Raw genomic sequence first — 18,077 nt, 5'->3', positions numbered from 1 at the left:
AAGAATGACCAAGTGTGAGAATTTAGACCCAGAGCTACACAAGCAGGAAGGCAACAAATGAGAAATGGTACTTACTGGTGAATAGCTTGCAAGAATTTTCGTTGATGTTTTCTTACTTTTGCATGATCTATCTTTTTTACTAGCTTTGTATTTTTGTAAATTAGCCATGTTTCCCTGAGTACATTGGCAGCTGCGTTTTTCACCTGTTAAGAAAACAAACAACAAATCCAAATCAAAACCACATTGAGATACCACCTTACACCAGTTAGAATGGCAAAAATTGACAAGGCAAGAAACAACAAATGTTGGAGAGGTTGTGGAGAAAGGGGAACCCTCTTACACTGTTGGTGGGAATGCAAGTTGGTATAGCCACGTTGGAAAACGGTGTGGAGGTGCCTCAAAAAATTAAATATAGAGCTACCCTATGACCCAGCAATTGCACTCCTGGGTATTTACCCCAAAGACACAGATGTAATGAAAAGAAGGGCCATATGCACCCCAACGTTCATAGCAGCAATGTCTGCAATAGCCAAACTGTGGAAGGAGCCGAGATGCCCTTCCACAGACGAATGGATAAAGAAGATGTGGTCCATATATACAGTGGACTATTACTCAGCCGTCAGAAAGGATGAATACCCAACTTTTACATCCACATGGATGGGACTGGTGGAGATTATGCTAAGTGAAATAAGTCAAGCAGAGAGAGTCAATTATCGTATGGTTTCACTTATTTGTGGAACGTAAGGAATAGCAGGGAAAAATGAAGGGGGGGAAATCGGAGGGAGAGACCAACCATGAGAGACGATGGACTCTGAGAAACAAACTGAGGGTTCTAGAGGGGAGGGGTGCGGGGGGATGGGTTAGCCCGGTGATGGGTATTAAGGAGGGCACGTACTGCATGGAACACTGGGTGTTATACACAAACAATGAATCATGGATCACTACATCAAAAACTAATGATTAACATAACATAATAATTAAAAAAAATAAAAAACAAAAAAAACCTAATGATGTATGGTGACTAACATAACATAATTAAATTAAACAAACAAACAAACAAACGAACACAACAGTTGATAAATTCCAGAGCAGAATCCTTTGCAACGTGGCTGGGGTGGGCGGGTCATATTTGTCATCTGAATGATCATGGTAAGTTCTAGCTCGTTGAGTAACTGTTTCTCAAAAAAAAAAAAAAAAATGTGTCTTGAATCTGAGCCTGTTAAAAAGTACCTGTTTCTGTCTTGGAACCACATTTAAAATGGAATATTAGGGAGGTACTGACCTATTTCTGGGCTAACCTCTACCCCAACCAGTTTTTTTTTTTTTTTTTAAAGAAATCAAGGGTGCTTGTGACCTGTCTGGCAACACTAGGGGGGGAAAAAGGTGCTGATTTCCCCACCCTGTATTGTAATTGTTTATCCCCACGTTCTTCATTTCCCTGGAGGAAGGCAAAATGCCAGAAGGCCAAGGTGAATCTTGTCTCTTGCAAGCCTGTTTGGTATTTTTGGCTGCCAAACGACAAGAAGGGCACGTTTCCACTGCTCAGTGTCCAAGCAGCCCTATTCTTCTGCCCTCCTGGGGTGACTTAGCAAACTGTATGCCTGTTAGCACACTTCAACGAACTGACAGAGTCTATGTTGTTGTGATTTTGTTGGTTAATTTAAGTACACTGCATTTCAAATGGATGAGACAAACCTAAAGGATGTAAGTGTTTCAGTAACACAGCCAAGACCTAGTGTAGCTGATGGGAGGTGAGAATACTTCCTAGTAATATTCAAGCACTTTTCTTTCTTTCTTTTTTTTTTAAATTTTTATTGTTATGTTAATCACCATACATTACATCATTAGTTTTTGATATAGTGTTCCATGATTCGTTGTTTGTGTATAACACCCAGTGCTCCATGCAGAATGTGCCTTCTTTAATACCCATCACCAGGCAAGCACTCATGGATCAACTTCTTAGAGTAAGTCATTAATAATTAGCCTAAGTGAAACCTCTGGGTCATCATGTCTTGCACTATGAGCAAGAAAGCACTTTCTTGATTAGCATCTTCAACAATTCTTGGAACCTGATAAAGGCCAGCCAAGGCCAAGTTTGGCCTCTCCCTTGCTCATAGTGCAAGGTGTGATGACCCAGAGGTTTCACTTAGGCTAATTATTAATGACTTACTCTAAGAAGTTGATCCATGAGGCAAAGCATGAGAGACTCTTAACTCTAGGAAACAGACTGAGGGTTGCTGGAGGGGAGGTGGCTGGAGGGATGGGGTAACGGGGTGATGGGCATTAAGGAGGGCTCTTGATGGAATGAGCATTGGGGGTTGTATGCAACTGATCAATCACTAAACTGGACCTCTGAAACTAATAAAAAATCAAAAAAAAAAAGTTGATCCATTGAATTCTTCTGAGTGATTGAGTGATGGATAAAGGATGTTTCGGGGCAGGGGGCTGGGTAGAGGAAGACGACTTTGTAAGAAAGGCAAAGTGGTGGGGAAGACCGAGCAGTGAACTGGACTTGAGGAATGGTTCTAAGTTCTTGACTTTGGACTAAGTAAGTTAGGTCAAGGAGACTAGCTAAACCTCACAGGACTTTAGTTTTCTCTTCCCTACATGAGAAAAGTAGAATTCTTACTAAAGTCCTTTTCAGGTCTTAGTTTTCAATAAGGAAGAGTCTTAGAATTACAACTATGATCGCAGGGATGTACCTGTATTTTTTCACTTTTAGCACAGAAAGCCTCAGGTTTGGTAGCTGATGGCAAATCCTGTTCGTGCTGCTGTAAAGGTTTCTTTCTGAGTGAAACTGAATTGCTAGAACCCACGTTAAGAAAATGACTTGCTTCTTAGAACTGCTTTTAGCAGCGACTTTGCTTTATGATGCACTTCCTCCTGGATATTCATCAGACTGCACAGAGAGCACTCATGCAGAAACAGGATTGAAGTATTAGGTGCTAAGCGCCAGCAGAGTGTCCAAGAAACATCACCACCGTCCACAGTGAAGTTGAGAGGTGTTCCAGTGAAATACTTGGCTCTTCATTTTTACAGAAACAGATTTCTCTTCTTTACAGGGGTAGGAGTTGCCTTTGGGAGGGCTTTTCCATCTGATCGTTACATCTGTTTCAGAGGTGAGGATGCTGCGTAAGTGGCCAAGGGTTGAGGACCTTGCTTTTAAAGGGAAAGGGGTAGGAAGGTACTGGTCAGCACCAATTGGGGTTGGAATAGGCCCTTCCCCACTAAGAAACAGAAGGGCCATCGAAGGGAGGTCTCAGCTATCTGAACGGCTTTAGCTGCCTGGAAGATGGTAAGGGAACCTGGTAGACACCCCCTCCTTGATTTTATCAGCTCAAGACGCAGAGGAGGAAGCTAGAAAACTTGGTAAACAACAGATGGGACAGTAAAACAGTGGTTGAACATAGGAATGTTTGCAAGAGAACATAACAACTGATTTTGCTTTGGATTCCCATCCATAAACAGCAAATGCCAAATTCCTCAAGTTCTTAAATCTTCAAAAAAGCGATTTGCTGCTTGCCCTCGAGGTGTTTTAAATGGTTTTTTGTTCTCTTTGGGATGGTGGGGGAATGGCTGAAGGGGAGTAGGAAACCTCAATTTCTGAGATCATTGGGGTGGGTTGACACCCCCAAGGTCTTTGTGGCAGGATTTGTATGCACAAAACGCTCACTGTAGTTGACAGGCTAAAAATGAAAATGATTCCTCATCTGAAAATGAAATCCCTACAGCTGCTTTGAAAAACTATGAGACAGATGCATTTATGTTGTAACGTCCCCCTTTCTAACTCCCTAGTAGGTTTTGAAACACAAGAATAAAACTCTGAAGTCATCCCATTTAACTGGTACTTTTCAAGATGGCGGCCACAAGACAAACATCCAAGAGTAGAAACATGCACCTTCTGCCTAGTGATCACATGTGCCTGGGATAAGTAGGTATTTCCAGCCTCTCTTAGGGCTGAAAGGGACAGGGGACAGTGAGAAGACAGGGTACAAAGTACCTCAGTGTCCCACAGGTTTGAACAATGGGGAATTGTTACAGGGCAGTGATAGCCAATTGGAGAAGGGAAGTAGGTCTGTGCATTAGTGATCGTTTAGATGAAAGGGAAGTAGATTTAGAGGGCAAGTTTCTTTTGTTAACGAAGTTAAGAACCCTGCCATACAGTTATCTCGCAATGTAACCCTGGAGCTCCCTCCTGCCCTTCGGGGGCATTTACAGACTCTCAGAGAGGCATGGGTGTTGACACTAATCTTTGTGTCCCCTAGCACAGTGCTTTGGGCATAGGTGGTACTAATTATTTGATAACGTAGTATATACTTTGCATCATAAAAACTTCTAATCATGAACCACAGATACATACTTATCCACCAAAGGACCCTTTGGATAAGAAGGGTATACAGGTTACAGAAGAGACCTATGATCTCACCAGGTCTTCCCTAATTAATTTCCAATTACTAATTCAACACATTTATTAAGTGTCTATCACATGTTAGATACTGTGATAGTTGCTAGGGGGAGATCATAGATATGACCCCCCACAACTGTAGCTGTAATAATTCTAGTGCCAATTAATGGGCCAAAGCCACTGTGAAATAGAACTTCTTTTCTGTACATCAAAAAATGAGAGAAAAAAAAGGAAAACATGAACATTTGCTCTGAAAATCTTTTATCAGAAGCATTTTGACAGGCATATTAATAATCAGGTATTTTGAGAACACAAAGGCCCTAAAAGCAATAATACTATTGAAGGTAATGATGGTACTTACCCAGATGCCTTAAAAGCATCTTCACAGGTAGAAAGGATATGAAATGTTCTATTGCCGACTTACAGGTAATGATAAAAAAAAAAAAAAAAGCCACAGGTAGCAAGGTGAACAATATTTTTAAGTGCAACAATACTTGATAAACCACAAAAGCCCTTAAAGCGGATGGACTTTTAATTGAAACTTTGCTTTGCTCAAACCTAGATAGAGACAGTTATTAAAGCACTGTCTAAAGGGTACTTTGTTTATAGTTTTCCTTTGCTTTTGACTACTGTGATTCTTAAAGAAGAAACGTCCATTTCTTTGTCCTTTTTCCTCTTGCCTCTCCCTTCAGAGACTTATTTTGGGGCAGTGCTTCCCACTCTTTCTGAATTTAAGAGGAAGGCACATAACCTCTGCCTGAAGAAACAGGAGAGTTCCCTGCCTCTCATTCTCCTAACGACAGTAAAATGGGTAAAATGTTGCTTCGTATGCTGTGGGTGATGCCTCCGGGATGCCCGCGACAAATGTAGACAAGGCTTCTAAGCCTGAACACCAACACCATGTGCCGCCCAGTTCCCCTCAGGAGCAGGTACGTGGGGCTGGGTGAACGCTGGAGCTTTGGAACAGAGGGAAGTCCCAGTGATCCATTCATTCTGTGTTTTCACCCACTGGTGCTTATGTCACCAAGCACAATGTAAAAGCTCCGTAGACGAAATCCTCCAGAATTTCTGTTCACTTGCTAAGAAGCACGTAGGAAACAAAATTATATAACTGCATAATGGTGTTCTTATTATGGATCTTATTGAGAATTCTTAACAGGATTGGAAACACCCACAGTGGACATTAATATGTATAATTATCTTTTGTGGTACATCTAGCTACTTTAAAAATTAGGTCTGGGCTCCCAGAATTGCTTGTTTTCAAGTTTCCTTCTAAAATGGAAGTATGCAGAGGGCCAAACTCCAGGATTTCTTCTTGGTTCAGACATGGATGAAGAGCAATAATATTTCCAAAAGATAGAGCATGGTAAACACGCTGCCTGTCAGGTGATAAACTGCAAATGTACGAAATAGCTAGTCCTATCTTCCTAAGCCCCATGACAAGTTACTGCTATTGTGCTTTCATTTTGAAATCATTAGATTATTCTGGGTCCATGTACCTCCTTGGCCATTTTTTTGAATTATAGAGTGGCATGTAAACTTTTGGAATTACATGGAACAATCTCCCCTAATATATACTGTGCAATGAATAGTGTGTTCTACTTTCAAACACAGTATTTTACGTGGCTAAGGTTGTCAAACAGAGAAACGATTTCTATATAAAATTGTTCCTCTGGAAACTTGGGCACAGTGAATAATTTTTCATGGAAATTGTTCAATGCAGTTAAGAGACACAATGGGAGGCTTGGAAAGTTACATTTCTTCCTAGAAGAAATAATCAATTGTTTAACATTCATACTGCTGCTTCTTTACAGGCCTATTCAGATTTCAGAATGTCTATAATCATTACCCCTGCTGACCATCAGAAAAAAAAAAGATAGCACCCTTGAACTTGTATCTTGAACCTTCCTCTTGGTAACTCTATATGGCTTTTAGGTCCTTGTTTACTCTTGGTTATGTCCCAGAAATCAGTCCTGACCGTTCAGATTTTTGAACTCTCTTTAAATTGTAGTTGACATACAATGTTCCATTAGTTGGGGTATGGACAACATGGTGACTTGACAGTTATCTGTGTGCTCAGCATTACTGCACTTACAATCTGCATGTCACCGTGCAAAGTTGTCACAAGAATACTGACTATATTCCCAATGTTGTACTTGACTTACTCATTTTAAAACTGGAAATTTGTACATCTTAATCGCCTTCAACTATCTTGCCCATCCCCAAACCCCACTCTCCTCTGGCAACTATGGTTGGTTCTGGGTATTTAAAAGCCTGGTTTTGTTTTTTAAATTTTATTTTAAATCCAGTATAGTTAACATACAGTGTTTTATTAGTTTCAGGTGTACAATACAGTGATTCAACAATTCTATGCATTACTCAGTGCTCATCACAGTAAATGTACTCTTAATCCCCTTCATCTATGTCACCAATTCCCCCCCCCACCTCCCTCTGGTAACCATCACTTTGTTCTCTATAGTTACGAGTCTGTTTCTTGGTTTGTCTCTTTTTTTCCCCTTTGTTCATTTGTTTCTTAAACTGCACATGAGCGAAAATCCTATGGTATTTGTCTTTCTCTGACTTAATTTGCTTAGCATTATACTCTCTAGGCCCATTTCCATGTTGGGAATGACAAGATTTCATACTTTTTTATGGCTGAGTAATAATCCATATATATTAAAAATATATAAAAATGTATTTAAAATATATATCACATATTCTTTTTCTTTTTAATTTTATTATGTTATGTTAATCACCATACATTACATCATTAGTTTTTGATGTAGTGTTCCATGATTCATTGCATGTAAAGCCTGGTTTGTTTTGTTTTGTTTTTTGGTCTGTGTTTCTTTTTAACTTTGTTTATTAATTTGTTTCTTCCACCTACAAATGAAATCATATGGTACCTTGTGTTTGTCTGACTTATTTCACTTAGCATGATACTCTCTTGCTCCATCCATGTTGTCGTAAACTGCAACATTCCATCCTTTTTTATAGCTGGGTAATATTCCATTGTGTATCTATGTATCACATCTTCTGCATCCACTCATCTATTGATTAAAACTTACATTGCTTCCATATCTTAGCTATTTTCAATAATGCAATAAATATAGGGGTACATATATCTTTTCTAATTAAGTGTTTTCATTTTCAATACCCAGACGTGAAAGAGCTGGATTGTACAGTATTGCTAGTTTTATTTCTTTTTTAGGCACCCCTATGTCATTTTCCATAGTGGCTGGCTGTACCAATTTACATTCCCCCCAAAAGTCCATGAGGGCTCCCTTATTACTACATTTTCATCAACACTTGTTACATCTTGTCCTTTTGATACTAACCACTTTGATTTGGATTTTCCTGATGCTGAGTGATGTTGAGCATCTTTTCATGTGCCTGTTGGCCATCAGCGTGTCTTCTTTGGAAAATTTCTGTTCAGGCCCTCTAACCATTTTTTAATTGGATTATTTGGGGTTCTTTTGGTATTGAGTTATATTAGTTCTTACATATTTTGAATATTAACCCCTTATTGGTATATCACTTGTAAATATATTCTCCCCTTCAGTAACAGATTGCCTTTTTATTTTGTTGGTGGATGATCCTTTTAATGTATTGTTGAATGTGGTTTACTCATATTTTGCTGAGGATTTTTATATCTGTGTTCATCAGGAATACTGGTCTGTAGTTTTCTAATTTTTGTAGTGTCTTTCTTTTTGGTTTTGGAATCAAGGAAATGCTGACCTCATAGAATGAATCTGGGAGCATTTCTTCCTCTTCTTTTTGGAATAGTATGAGAAAGGTAAGTGTTAACTCTTCTTTTAATGTTTGGTAGAATTCACCTGTGAAGCCATTTGGTTTTGGACATTTGTTGGGAGTTTATTATTATTATGGGTTCAGTTTTATTACTAGTAATTGATGTGTTCAGGTTTCTACTTTCTGATTTAGTCTTGGAAGATTATGTGTTTCTAGGAATTTATCCATTTCTTCTAGGTTGTCCGATTTGTTGGTGTATACTTTTTTTTGTAGTAGTCTCTCCTAATCCTTTGTATTTTTGTCCTGTTGGTTGTTACTTCTCTTTCATTTCTGATTTTATTTATTTGTGTCCTTGCTCTTTTTTTGCTTGAGGAGTCTGGGTTAAGATCAATTGTCTCTACCTTTTCATTGAACCAGCTCTTAGTGTCATTGATCCTTTCCATTGTTCTTTAGTCTCTATTGATTTTGGCTCTGATTTTTAGTATTTCTTTCCCTCTACTAACTTTGGGCATTATTTGTTCTTTTTCCTAGTTTCTTTAAGTGTAAGGTTGGATTACTTGTGATTCCTCTTGTTTCTCGAGGTAGGCCTGTGTTGCCATAAATTTCCCTCTAAGAACTGCTTTTGCTACATCTCAAAGATTTTGGACTATTGTGTTTTCATTTTCGTTTGTCTATAGGTATTTTTTTTTTAATTTCCTCTTCAATTTCTTCATAGACCCATTGGCTATTTGGTAGCATGTTGTATAGCCTCCATGTATTTTTTCCAGTAATTTTCTTGTAATTGTTTTCTAGTTTCAGAGCATTGTGGTTGGAAAAGATGCTCAATAAGATTTCAACCTTCTTAAATTTATTGAGACTTGCTCTTTGGCCTAATATGTGATCTGTTCTGGAGAGTGTCCCAGGTGTACTTGAAAATCATGGGTATTCTGCTGTTTGGGGATGGAATGTTCTTTATATATCTGTGAGGTCCACCGGGTCTAATGTGTGTTCAAAGCCACTGTTTCCTGGTTGATTCTGTCTGGATAATCTATCCATTGATGTAAGTGGGGTGTTAAAGTCCCCGATTATTACTGTATTACTGTCAACTTCTCCCTTTATGTCTATTAATATTTGCTTGTGTATTTAGGTGCTCACATATTGGGTATATAGATTTTTATAATTATTATATCCTTCTGTTGGACTGTTCCTCTTATCATTATGTAATTCCCTTCTTTGTCTTTTGGTTTAAAGTCTATTTTGTGTGATGTAAGTATTGCTACCCCAGATTTTTTTCCCTTTCCATTTCCATCTTTTTCCCTCCCTGTGCTTTCAGTCTGTATGGTCTCTATGCCTAAAGCAAATCTCTTGTAAGCAGCATATAGATGGGTCCTGTTCTTCTATCCATTCAGTCACCCTGTGCCTTTTGATTGGATCATTTAGTCCACTTACATTTAAAGTAATTGTTGACAGGTATGTACTTATTCCCATTTTCTTTTCTGGTTGTTTTTGTAGTTCTGTTCTGTTCTTGCTCTCTTCTGGTTTGATAGCTTTATGTTAGGATTCTTTTTATTTTGTGTGTGCCCATTACGGGTTTTTGGCTTGTGGTTACAATGAGGTGCATATATAATATCCAATGTGTATAACAGTCTATATTGATGGTCACTTAAGTTCAAAGGCATTCTAAAAGCACTACCTTTCTAGGGGCGCCTGGGTGGCTCAATCTGTTAAGCAGCCGACTCTTGATTTCGGCTCAGATCATGATCTCAGGGTTGTGAGATGGAGCCCCACTTCAGGCTCTGTGCTGGGTGGGGAGCCCGCTTAAGATTCTCTTTCTCCCTCTCTCTCTTAAAAAAATAAATAAAAGCACTACCCTTCTATTCTGCCACTCATGTTTTATATGTATAACATATTTTACATCTTTTTATTTGGTGTATCCCTTTACTAATTTCTGTCGATGTAACTGATTTTACTGCTTTTGTCTTTGACCCTTCATACTAGCTTTATAAGTGATTGATCTACTACCTTTACTATATTTTTGCTTTTACCAGTGAAATTTTTTCCTTTTATAATATATTTCTTCTGGTTAAGGCCTTTCTTTCCTACTTAAGGAAGTGCCATTAACATTTCTTATAAGGATGGTTTAGTGGTGATTAACTCCTTTATGTCTTTCAATTCTGAGTGATAAGCTATCTGGGTAGAATATTGTTGGTATAGGTTTTTTCCTTTCAGCAGTGTGATTATATCATGCCACTCCCTTCTTGCCTGTAAACTCTGCTAAAAACTCAGCTGATAGCTTTATGGGGTTTCCCTTGTACCTGACTAGTTGCTTTTTTCTTGCTACTTAATTTATTGAGAGAGCCAGCGTGAGTGGTAGTGGGGGAGAGAGAGAATCTTAAGGAGGCTCCACACTGAGCTTGGAGCCTGACGTGGGGCTCGATCTCACGACCCTGAGATCATGACCTGAGCCGATATCAAACGTCAGACACTTAACCGACTGAGCCACCCAGGTGCCCCTCTCTTGCTGCTTTTAAGATTCTCTTTTTATCTTCAGTTTTTGCCGTTTTAATATGTGTCATGGTGTCGGCCTCTTTGGGTTCATGTTGTCTGGGTCTCTCTGTACTTCCCGGACCTGGATGTCTGTTTCTTTCCCCCCGGTCAGAGAAGTTTCCAGCTGTTCTTTCTTTGGTAAGTATTCTGCCCCTTTCTCTCTCTTGCTTCTGGGACCCCTATAATGTGAGTTACCCTGCCTTCCATCTGTTCCCTGCATCTTTTGCTCTATGGTTGATTCCCTCTAGTGTGTTTTTCTCTTGTTATTGTATTCTTCAGCTCTGATTGGTTCTTTATATTTTCCATCTCTGTTGAAGTTCTGAGTTCATCCCAAGTCTGGGGAGCATCTTTAGGACCATTACTTTGAACTCTTGGTTGGGTAGATTACTTATCTCCATTTTGTTTGTTCAGTTATCGTTCTTAGGTTTTGCCTTTTTCTTTCTTTTTGAACATATTCCTCTGTGTCCTCATTTTGTCTGATTCTCTTTGCTTATTACAACGTATTAGGTAGATCAGCTCTGTCTCCTGGTCTTGTAAGTATTGGTCTTCTGTAGAAAGTGTCCTTGTGGGGCCCAGTGGCACAGTCCATTCACCCTGGTCACCAGAACCAGGTACTCCAGAGGTGTCCCCTGTGGGCAGCATGTGCCCTCCTGTTGTGCCTGGGCTTTGACTGCTCTAGGCCCACTGGTAGGTGGAGCTGATTCCCCCCCCCCTCCGCCCCCCAGAATAGTACTTGCTTCAGGGGGAGGCTCACTAGGTGCAGTTGGATGACCAGTGCCAGCAAGGTAGATGGAGAGTACCATAATTGGTTCCTGCAAAGTGCAGCCAGCCAGGCTGAAGGAGGGCAAGAAAATGGTGTCCACCGGCACTCCCACTCCTGGAGAAAGCTCCTACCAATTTGAATTCAGAAGTTATGGAGACTCATCTTTCTGGTGCGGGTCCCCAGGAATGTGAGATGCCCAATGTGGGGTTTGATGCTCTTGCTCCTTAGGTAGGATCTCTGTGCCTGTAATAGCCCTCCATCCTGTGGGTCGCCATGCAGGGGGGTTGGGTTCTCAACTGCATCTTTGCCCCTTATCCCTGTGGCTTTTTCTTTAAGTCTTTAACTGTAGAAGATCCATTCTGCAAGTGTTCAGGTAATGTCCAGAGTCAGTTGCATTATCTGTAGTTGTAGGCCTTGTGTATCCAGAGGAAGAGGTGAACTCAGGATCCCATTATTCCATCATCTTCCAGTATTTTAGAATTTTTATTTAAAAAGGTAAAATTATAAATGGGCCCATTTAGAAATTCCATAAATAACCAAATGGAATCAAGTGCCAAGTAAATGATACTCATTAAGTTGAAGAGGACTATAAAGGGCTATTATTTTCATATACTGTATTGACTATAATAATGAAATGGGTATCCTGAGAAATTTGTTTGATTCTAATGCCATTTTAACATTTGTACCTGTACTTAGTGACATTTTGCCTGTAAAATTCAAGCCTGCTGGAATGCCTTTCTTAGGCCTATAAGAGACTTCTGTCCCAAGTAATACTGCAAAGCAGCTAAACTTTTAAGAAGTAGTAATGAGATAATAGAATTAGAGATAAGAGAATTAAAGCATGGTGGAGAATGTGAATTTTGGAATTAGGCTAGTACTTCTTACTGAAAAAGCTCTCTATCCCTATAGATAATGTTGCATTATGAGTCAAGCTAAAGTATATAAGAACTTAGAAAGGCTGTAAGATCAGAACACGTGGTCCATTTGGGGAAATGAGACCCATTCATAAAAACCAAAGGAAGTCCTCTAGACCCACAGTCCTCCAAAGAGGGCCCGGACTAGGCTTTGGGGTGGGGGGCGGCTCATGAGCAACAGAAGCAAGAACACAAGTGCATTTTTCTGCCAAGTAGAGAAAAAACAAAAACAGATCTTTCATCTGATCTGCTGAAGGCACAGTAGTGTAAAACCTTAAAATACCCTCAGTCCTGGGCTATGATAGTTCAGTTCTACATCCTCAGCAGTAAACACAGAACCCCAACTATAAGAGGTACACTGGGTACTTTTGTTAACGACATGTTATACCCAGGAAGATTATAATAAATTGAGTAGACACAGAGAATATCTGCTATGAGGATTGTCCCAGTCTCCAAACCCCTGGGGAATAACACACAAAAGCAGCAGTTCTCACCATGGGCAATTCTGTCCGCTGAGGGGACATTTGGCAATGTCTAGAGGCATTTTTGGTTGTCACGAGTCTACCAAGGATGCTGCTAAACAGTCAAAAATGCACAAGGACAGCTGCAGAACAGAGAACTATCCAGTCCCAAAGGTCAACAGTGCTGAGGCTGAATGACCCCAAGCTAAAATAATTAAATGATAAATGTCTCCCGAATGATCCTGGGAGACCTGTACGAATATCCCAGATCTCTTCATCAAAGGTGTTCCACTACGGGTTTTAACATCCGTCTATTCAGTAAGTAGGCTATGGAATCGCAATAGCCCCAAGCCCATCTAAAGAAATGACATGTTTCCTTCTTCAGTTAAAATTAAGTAACTGCTTATGAAAGCCGGGGATCTCTGCCTCAACATGCTAACTTGGGTTCTCTTACTTGTGGTCCTGTCACACCTTTTGTTCTTGTTGCTGAAAAGATTTACATGCAGGTGTATGGGCTATTATGGTGTTTTAATGTAATTTGCTACCTCCGTGTGGCATTAAGTTAATTCTTGTGAAATTTATAATGTATAATCTTCACAACAAAATTATTTGGATTGTACAAGGGACTCTGTGGAAGAGTTCTTTTGATACTGCCCAACTTCTGACTCTTAGATACGAACCGTACAGTATGGAACTCATACAAACAAACCCACGATGAAATCTATAAAATATCTGCTCCAAGCTTGGAATGTATGTGGACTAATAGTCTAATAGGCATGTATTTGCATTTCCTAGCTTATTTATTTTTGAAAGTGACAAGAGGGCGCCTGGGTGGCTCAGTTGGTTAAGCGACTGCCTTCGGCTCAGGTCATGATCCTGGAGTCCCGGGATCGAGTCCCGCATTGGGCTCCCTGCTCGGCAGGGAGTCTGCTTCTCCCTCTGACCCTCTTCCCTCTTGTGCTTTCTCTCTCTCTCTCAAATAAATCTTTAAAAAAAAAAAAAAGTGACAAGAATCCCACCCCTCCATTCAGCTCTGCACTTAGGCCTCTCCTTGTGCTTTTCTGTAACATTCATGAATGTTCATGGGTTTGGAGAGTGAGAGAAAACCGGAGGGAGGGGCACACCCAGGCCACGAGGGTAATGTCTGCAATTGAGTGGCTTAGGTCATCGAGAATACATGTGGACCTTCCAACTGCAATGAAGTCTCACAATAACATCTGATGGTAAGACTTAGAAATGAGCAAGGCAATTGGAATCCATGTTTCCATTTTGTAAATACTACCCATAGGCATAAATGTGTGCATCAAAGTGACTGATCTCTTAGGAAGTATTTACCTAATGAGCTGAGATAACTTTTATTCATACAAACAAAGTCTACACTGAAAATTGTAACTCTGCTTGAACTCTCCATGGATTCCTTTATGGGTAAAATTGCCAAATGACAACATGTTTTGTTATTTTGATGACAGCCTGATTAGATTCTACTTTGGGTTATGCAGCAAGATGACACTGCTACAAAATAATTTTTAGTTTTGTATCTGATCTTTTATTTTGGTTTCTCAAGTGACAATGCATAGAGGCTAAAAATTTAGTGGGAGAGGGATAACAATCTTTTCCCTCTTTGATATAATGACTTTGAGCAAGTTACCGAACCTCTCTGTGTCTTGGCTTCCATATTTGTAAAATGGGCATACTATTAGCACTTCCCTCATAAAGCTGTCTGAGAATGAAATTAGTTTACATGAGTGACATTCTTGGAGCCAAGCTTCGCACAGAGTGAGTGCTCTGTAAACAAACACCGTGATTACTGTTTTCTACTGTAGTTTCCCGTTGGGATGCTATCCCTTCATCTATTGCACAGTCTTTAAATCACAGAAAAGGCATATCTATCTCTGCTCCTACACTGGGGTCCTAAAAGTTATTGGCTGGTTCTTGCTGTCATTGCAACCCCAGTCTTTAGAACAGTGACTAGCTCACAGAAGCTCAGTAGGACATTGTTGAATCACTTCCCCATAAGATTCCTAGATTACACTGACAGTGTGTTCCTTTCTGTTCGATCAAATATTCGTCCCTTCTTGTATCCTGCAAACGTAAATGTTAAGTGTGCCTATTTATTTGGACTGACGTGGTCTGTTTTGATCCTTGAGTAAATACCAAGGTCGTCCAATTATTTCCTACCTGACCTAGAGTTAGAACGACTCTGTTCTCAACATGTGAAAAAAAAATGGAAGTGATTCGAAGAAGGCCTTAACGTTAAAGCACGTCATGTTAGCTTCAGAAGTCAAGACAGAAATCGTATTGCCCGACATGGAGAAATGCACGATAACATTCCTTTTGAAGACACAAGGGTGATGACTCACTCTTTTGGTCAGCTGAGTATCCATCATGAAGTTGTGCACGTGTTTTTCTGCTTTGGTAAGTTCTAGCTTTCTTGCCACTACAGCGACCACCAGGGCTGTGCAACCAGCACCCTGAAAACCAGAAGAGAAGAGAACGCCAATGCGTCATTACTTTTGGTCTCAGCCACATGCAAAAAATGTTCACCAAGTACGTAAGTATCCAGGGATAAGGAACCAGAGCATTCAGTGACTTCAACACATACCACCAAAAATGCCTGGTCAACGAGCTCAAGCAGCAAGCCTGTAAGTGGGGATTTAAAAACTTAATTCATGTATTATAAGTTCTAAAGCATGATATAAATGGTAAAGTAGCAACTTGTGGAAATTTGAGAGATTTCTTAAAAAACAGACAAACAGAGCATATCAGTTATATAACTGAAAGTATAATAGGAACAAATAATAGCTGAGTAAGTTAGCATAAATGCATGGAGTAGAAATAACCATTATTCGGGACACCTGGGTGGCTCAGTCGGTTAAGCGGCTGCCTTCAGCCCGGATCATGATCCCAGGGTCCTGGGATCGAGTCCCACATCGGGCTCCTTGCTCAGCAGGGAACCTGCTTCTCCCTCTCTCTCCCTCTACTTGTGCTCTCTCTGTCAAATAAATAAATACAAAAAAAAATCTTAAAAAAAAGTAGCAAAAAAAAGAGAACCATTATTCCATAAAAAATAACATTGCATAATCTTCTCTTAAGCTAAGACCAGAGGTCTTCAAGCCAATTTACTGTGACTTACCAGGAGTAGAAAGAGATGCATTACCTCCACCTACGCAAAACTTCAAGGTCATGTGAAGATCCCAGTGATTTGAACCTGGACAACAGAGCTATCTAGTGTTGAAGGTAAGGGATAACTGTCCTATTCCAGGCATTTAGCTAGTACTAAGAAAGGCATGGGTTCCCTTTTTTTCTGAAAAAGATCAGCAGTGGTCTTTCTTAAATTATAGGCTGCTGTGCCAATCTCTTAGGAAGAAATGTGAGACAGACACTGATGGTACCCCCGGGATTAGAGTCCTTCTGCTCCATGATCCCATGCATGAGGTGTGGGGTCTTCTTGGTTTTAAGGCCAGTGATTTCATACAGGGCCAGGAGGCAGGGCCGGGATACCTGCTGTTATTTTTTAGGCAAGGTCATGCTACTGCAGTTACCTCATGGATCTTGGGCACAGCCAACCTCCTGGGAGCGAAGGGGGAAACTGAGGACCTACCAACAGGCCTGTGAAAGGGAAGTCAGTCCATTCCTCTAGATGGAATCACACCCCTGAGAGGACCCCGGGGCAGTAGAGCCAGCCGAACTGCCTCAGTAGACAGCGATGAAGACAGTGTTTAGGCAGGAGCCCGCTGAAAAGGGGCGCCAACAGCACGACGTTACAATACTTGTGGATCTTTCAACAGATTTGAATCTTTTTAAACTAGTTTTTAATAGGATCCCCTTTATGTTAGCCAACATGGCAAGGTGCTCACTGGAGAGCTAGCCAAGAGAGTCTCAAAGTCCCACGAGGTGACCTAGTTTTCCTCATTACCAGTAGGTCTGAAAATCACTAGTTAGAAAAGCAACTCTGCACCTTGCGTACATGGTAATCTTCACCTTCAGTATCTAATATTGAGGAATAGAATTATTCAGAGCATATCCATAATATATTATGGCTGCATTAAAATTTTAGTTCTATAATACTTTAAGGCAATATAATATTTAAACAAGCAAATCAGAAAATTATATACATAATTTGCTCCTAATTTTATCATTTAAAAAGGATCCACATTTGGGAACAAATTTAAGGAGGTGAAAGACCTGTACTCTGAAAACTGTAAGACACTGATGAAAGAAACTGAAGAGGACACAAATCAATGGAAAGACAGAACATGCTCACGAATTGGAAGAATTAAGATATCCATACTAAAAGCAACCTATAGATTCAGTGCTCCCTATCAAAATTTCAATGGCATTTTTCATAGAACTAGAGCAAATGAGCCCCAAATTTATATATAACCACAAAAGACCCCCCCCCCCATTAGCCAAAGCAATCTTGAGAAAGAAGAACAAAGCTAGAGGTGTCATGCTCCCTGATCTCAACCCATGCTACAAAGCTACAGTAATCAAAACGGTGTGGCACTGGCACAAAAATAGACATATAGATCAATGGAACAGGATAGAGAGCCCAGAAATAAACCTATGCTTCTACGGCCAACTTACAACAAAGGTGACAAGAATAAAAAATGGGGAAAAGATAGTCTTTTTGATAAATGATGTTGGAAAAACTGCACCGCTTTCTTATACCATCCACAAAAATAAACTCAAAATGAATGAAAGACCTAAATGTGACACCTGAAACCATAAAACTCCCTCCCAGGAAAAAAAAAACAAAAAAAAAACACAGGCAGTAAACTCTTAGCACTCTGAGCAGCAAATTTTGGATCTGTTTACTCAGGCAAGGGCAACAAAAGCAGAAATAAATAATGGGACAACATCAAACTATAAACCTTTTGCACAGTGAAGGAAACCATCAACAAAGCAAAAAGCAACCTATTTACTGAATGAACAAGATACCTGCAAATAATAGATCCAATAAAGGGTTCATATTCAAAATATATAAAGAACTCCTACAACTCAACACCCAGAAAACCCAAATAACCTGATTAAAAATGGGCAGAGAACCAAAATAGATATTTCTCCTAAGAAGACATATAGCGGGCCAACAGAGACATGAAAAGATGCTCAGCATCACTAGTCATCAGGGATGTGCAAAGCAAATCCAAAATGAGATATATCACCTTATACCTGTCAGAAGGGCAAATACCAAAAAGACAAGAAATAACAAGTGTTGGCAAAGATGTAGAGGAAAAGGACCCCTCATGCACTGTTGA

The 18,077-nt window shown here is 39.9% G+C and overlaps 1 protein-coding gene across 1 annotated transcript in view; it reads right to left on the bottom strand.

Annotated features, from left to right (window-relative positions):
* Positions 1-18,077, bottom strand: part of KCNN2 (potassium calcium-activated channel subfamily N member 2) — a 142,845-nt gene that overhangs the window by 10,102 nt on the left and 114,666 nt on the right. Inside the window, exons 5-6 of the mRNA XM_025860920.2 lie at positions 15,180-15,290; positions 76-203 (exon numbers count right to left, since the gene is read on the bottom strand). Of these exons, the coding sequence (XP_025716705.2) occupies positions 76-203; positions 15,180-15,290 (239 nt within the window). The remainder of the gene's footprint in view (positions 1-75; positions 204-15,179; positions 15,291-18,077) is intronic.

This window comes from Callorhinus ursinus, unplaced genomic scaffold, assembly GCF_003265705.2.
Source record: "Callorhinus ursinus isolate GAN/ISIS: 27379988/994484 unplaced genomic scaffold, GSC_fseal_2.0 scaffold30, whole genome shotgun sequence".
Taxonomy (NCBI): domain Eukaryota; kingdom Metazoa; phylum Chordata; class Mammalia; order Carnivora; family Otariidae; genus Callorhinus; species Callorhinus ursinus.
Note: the sequence above shows the minus strand (reverse complement) of the source record. Positions and strands in the feature narration are given on the sequence as shown.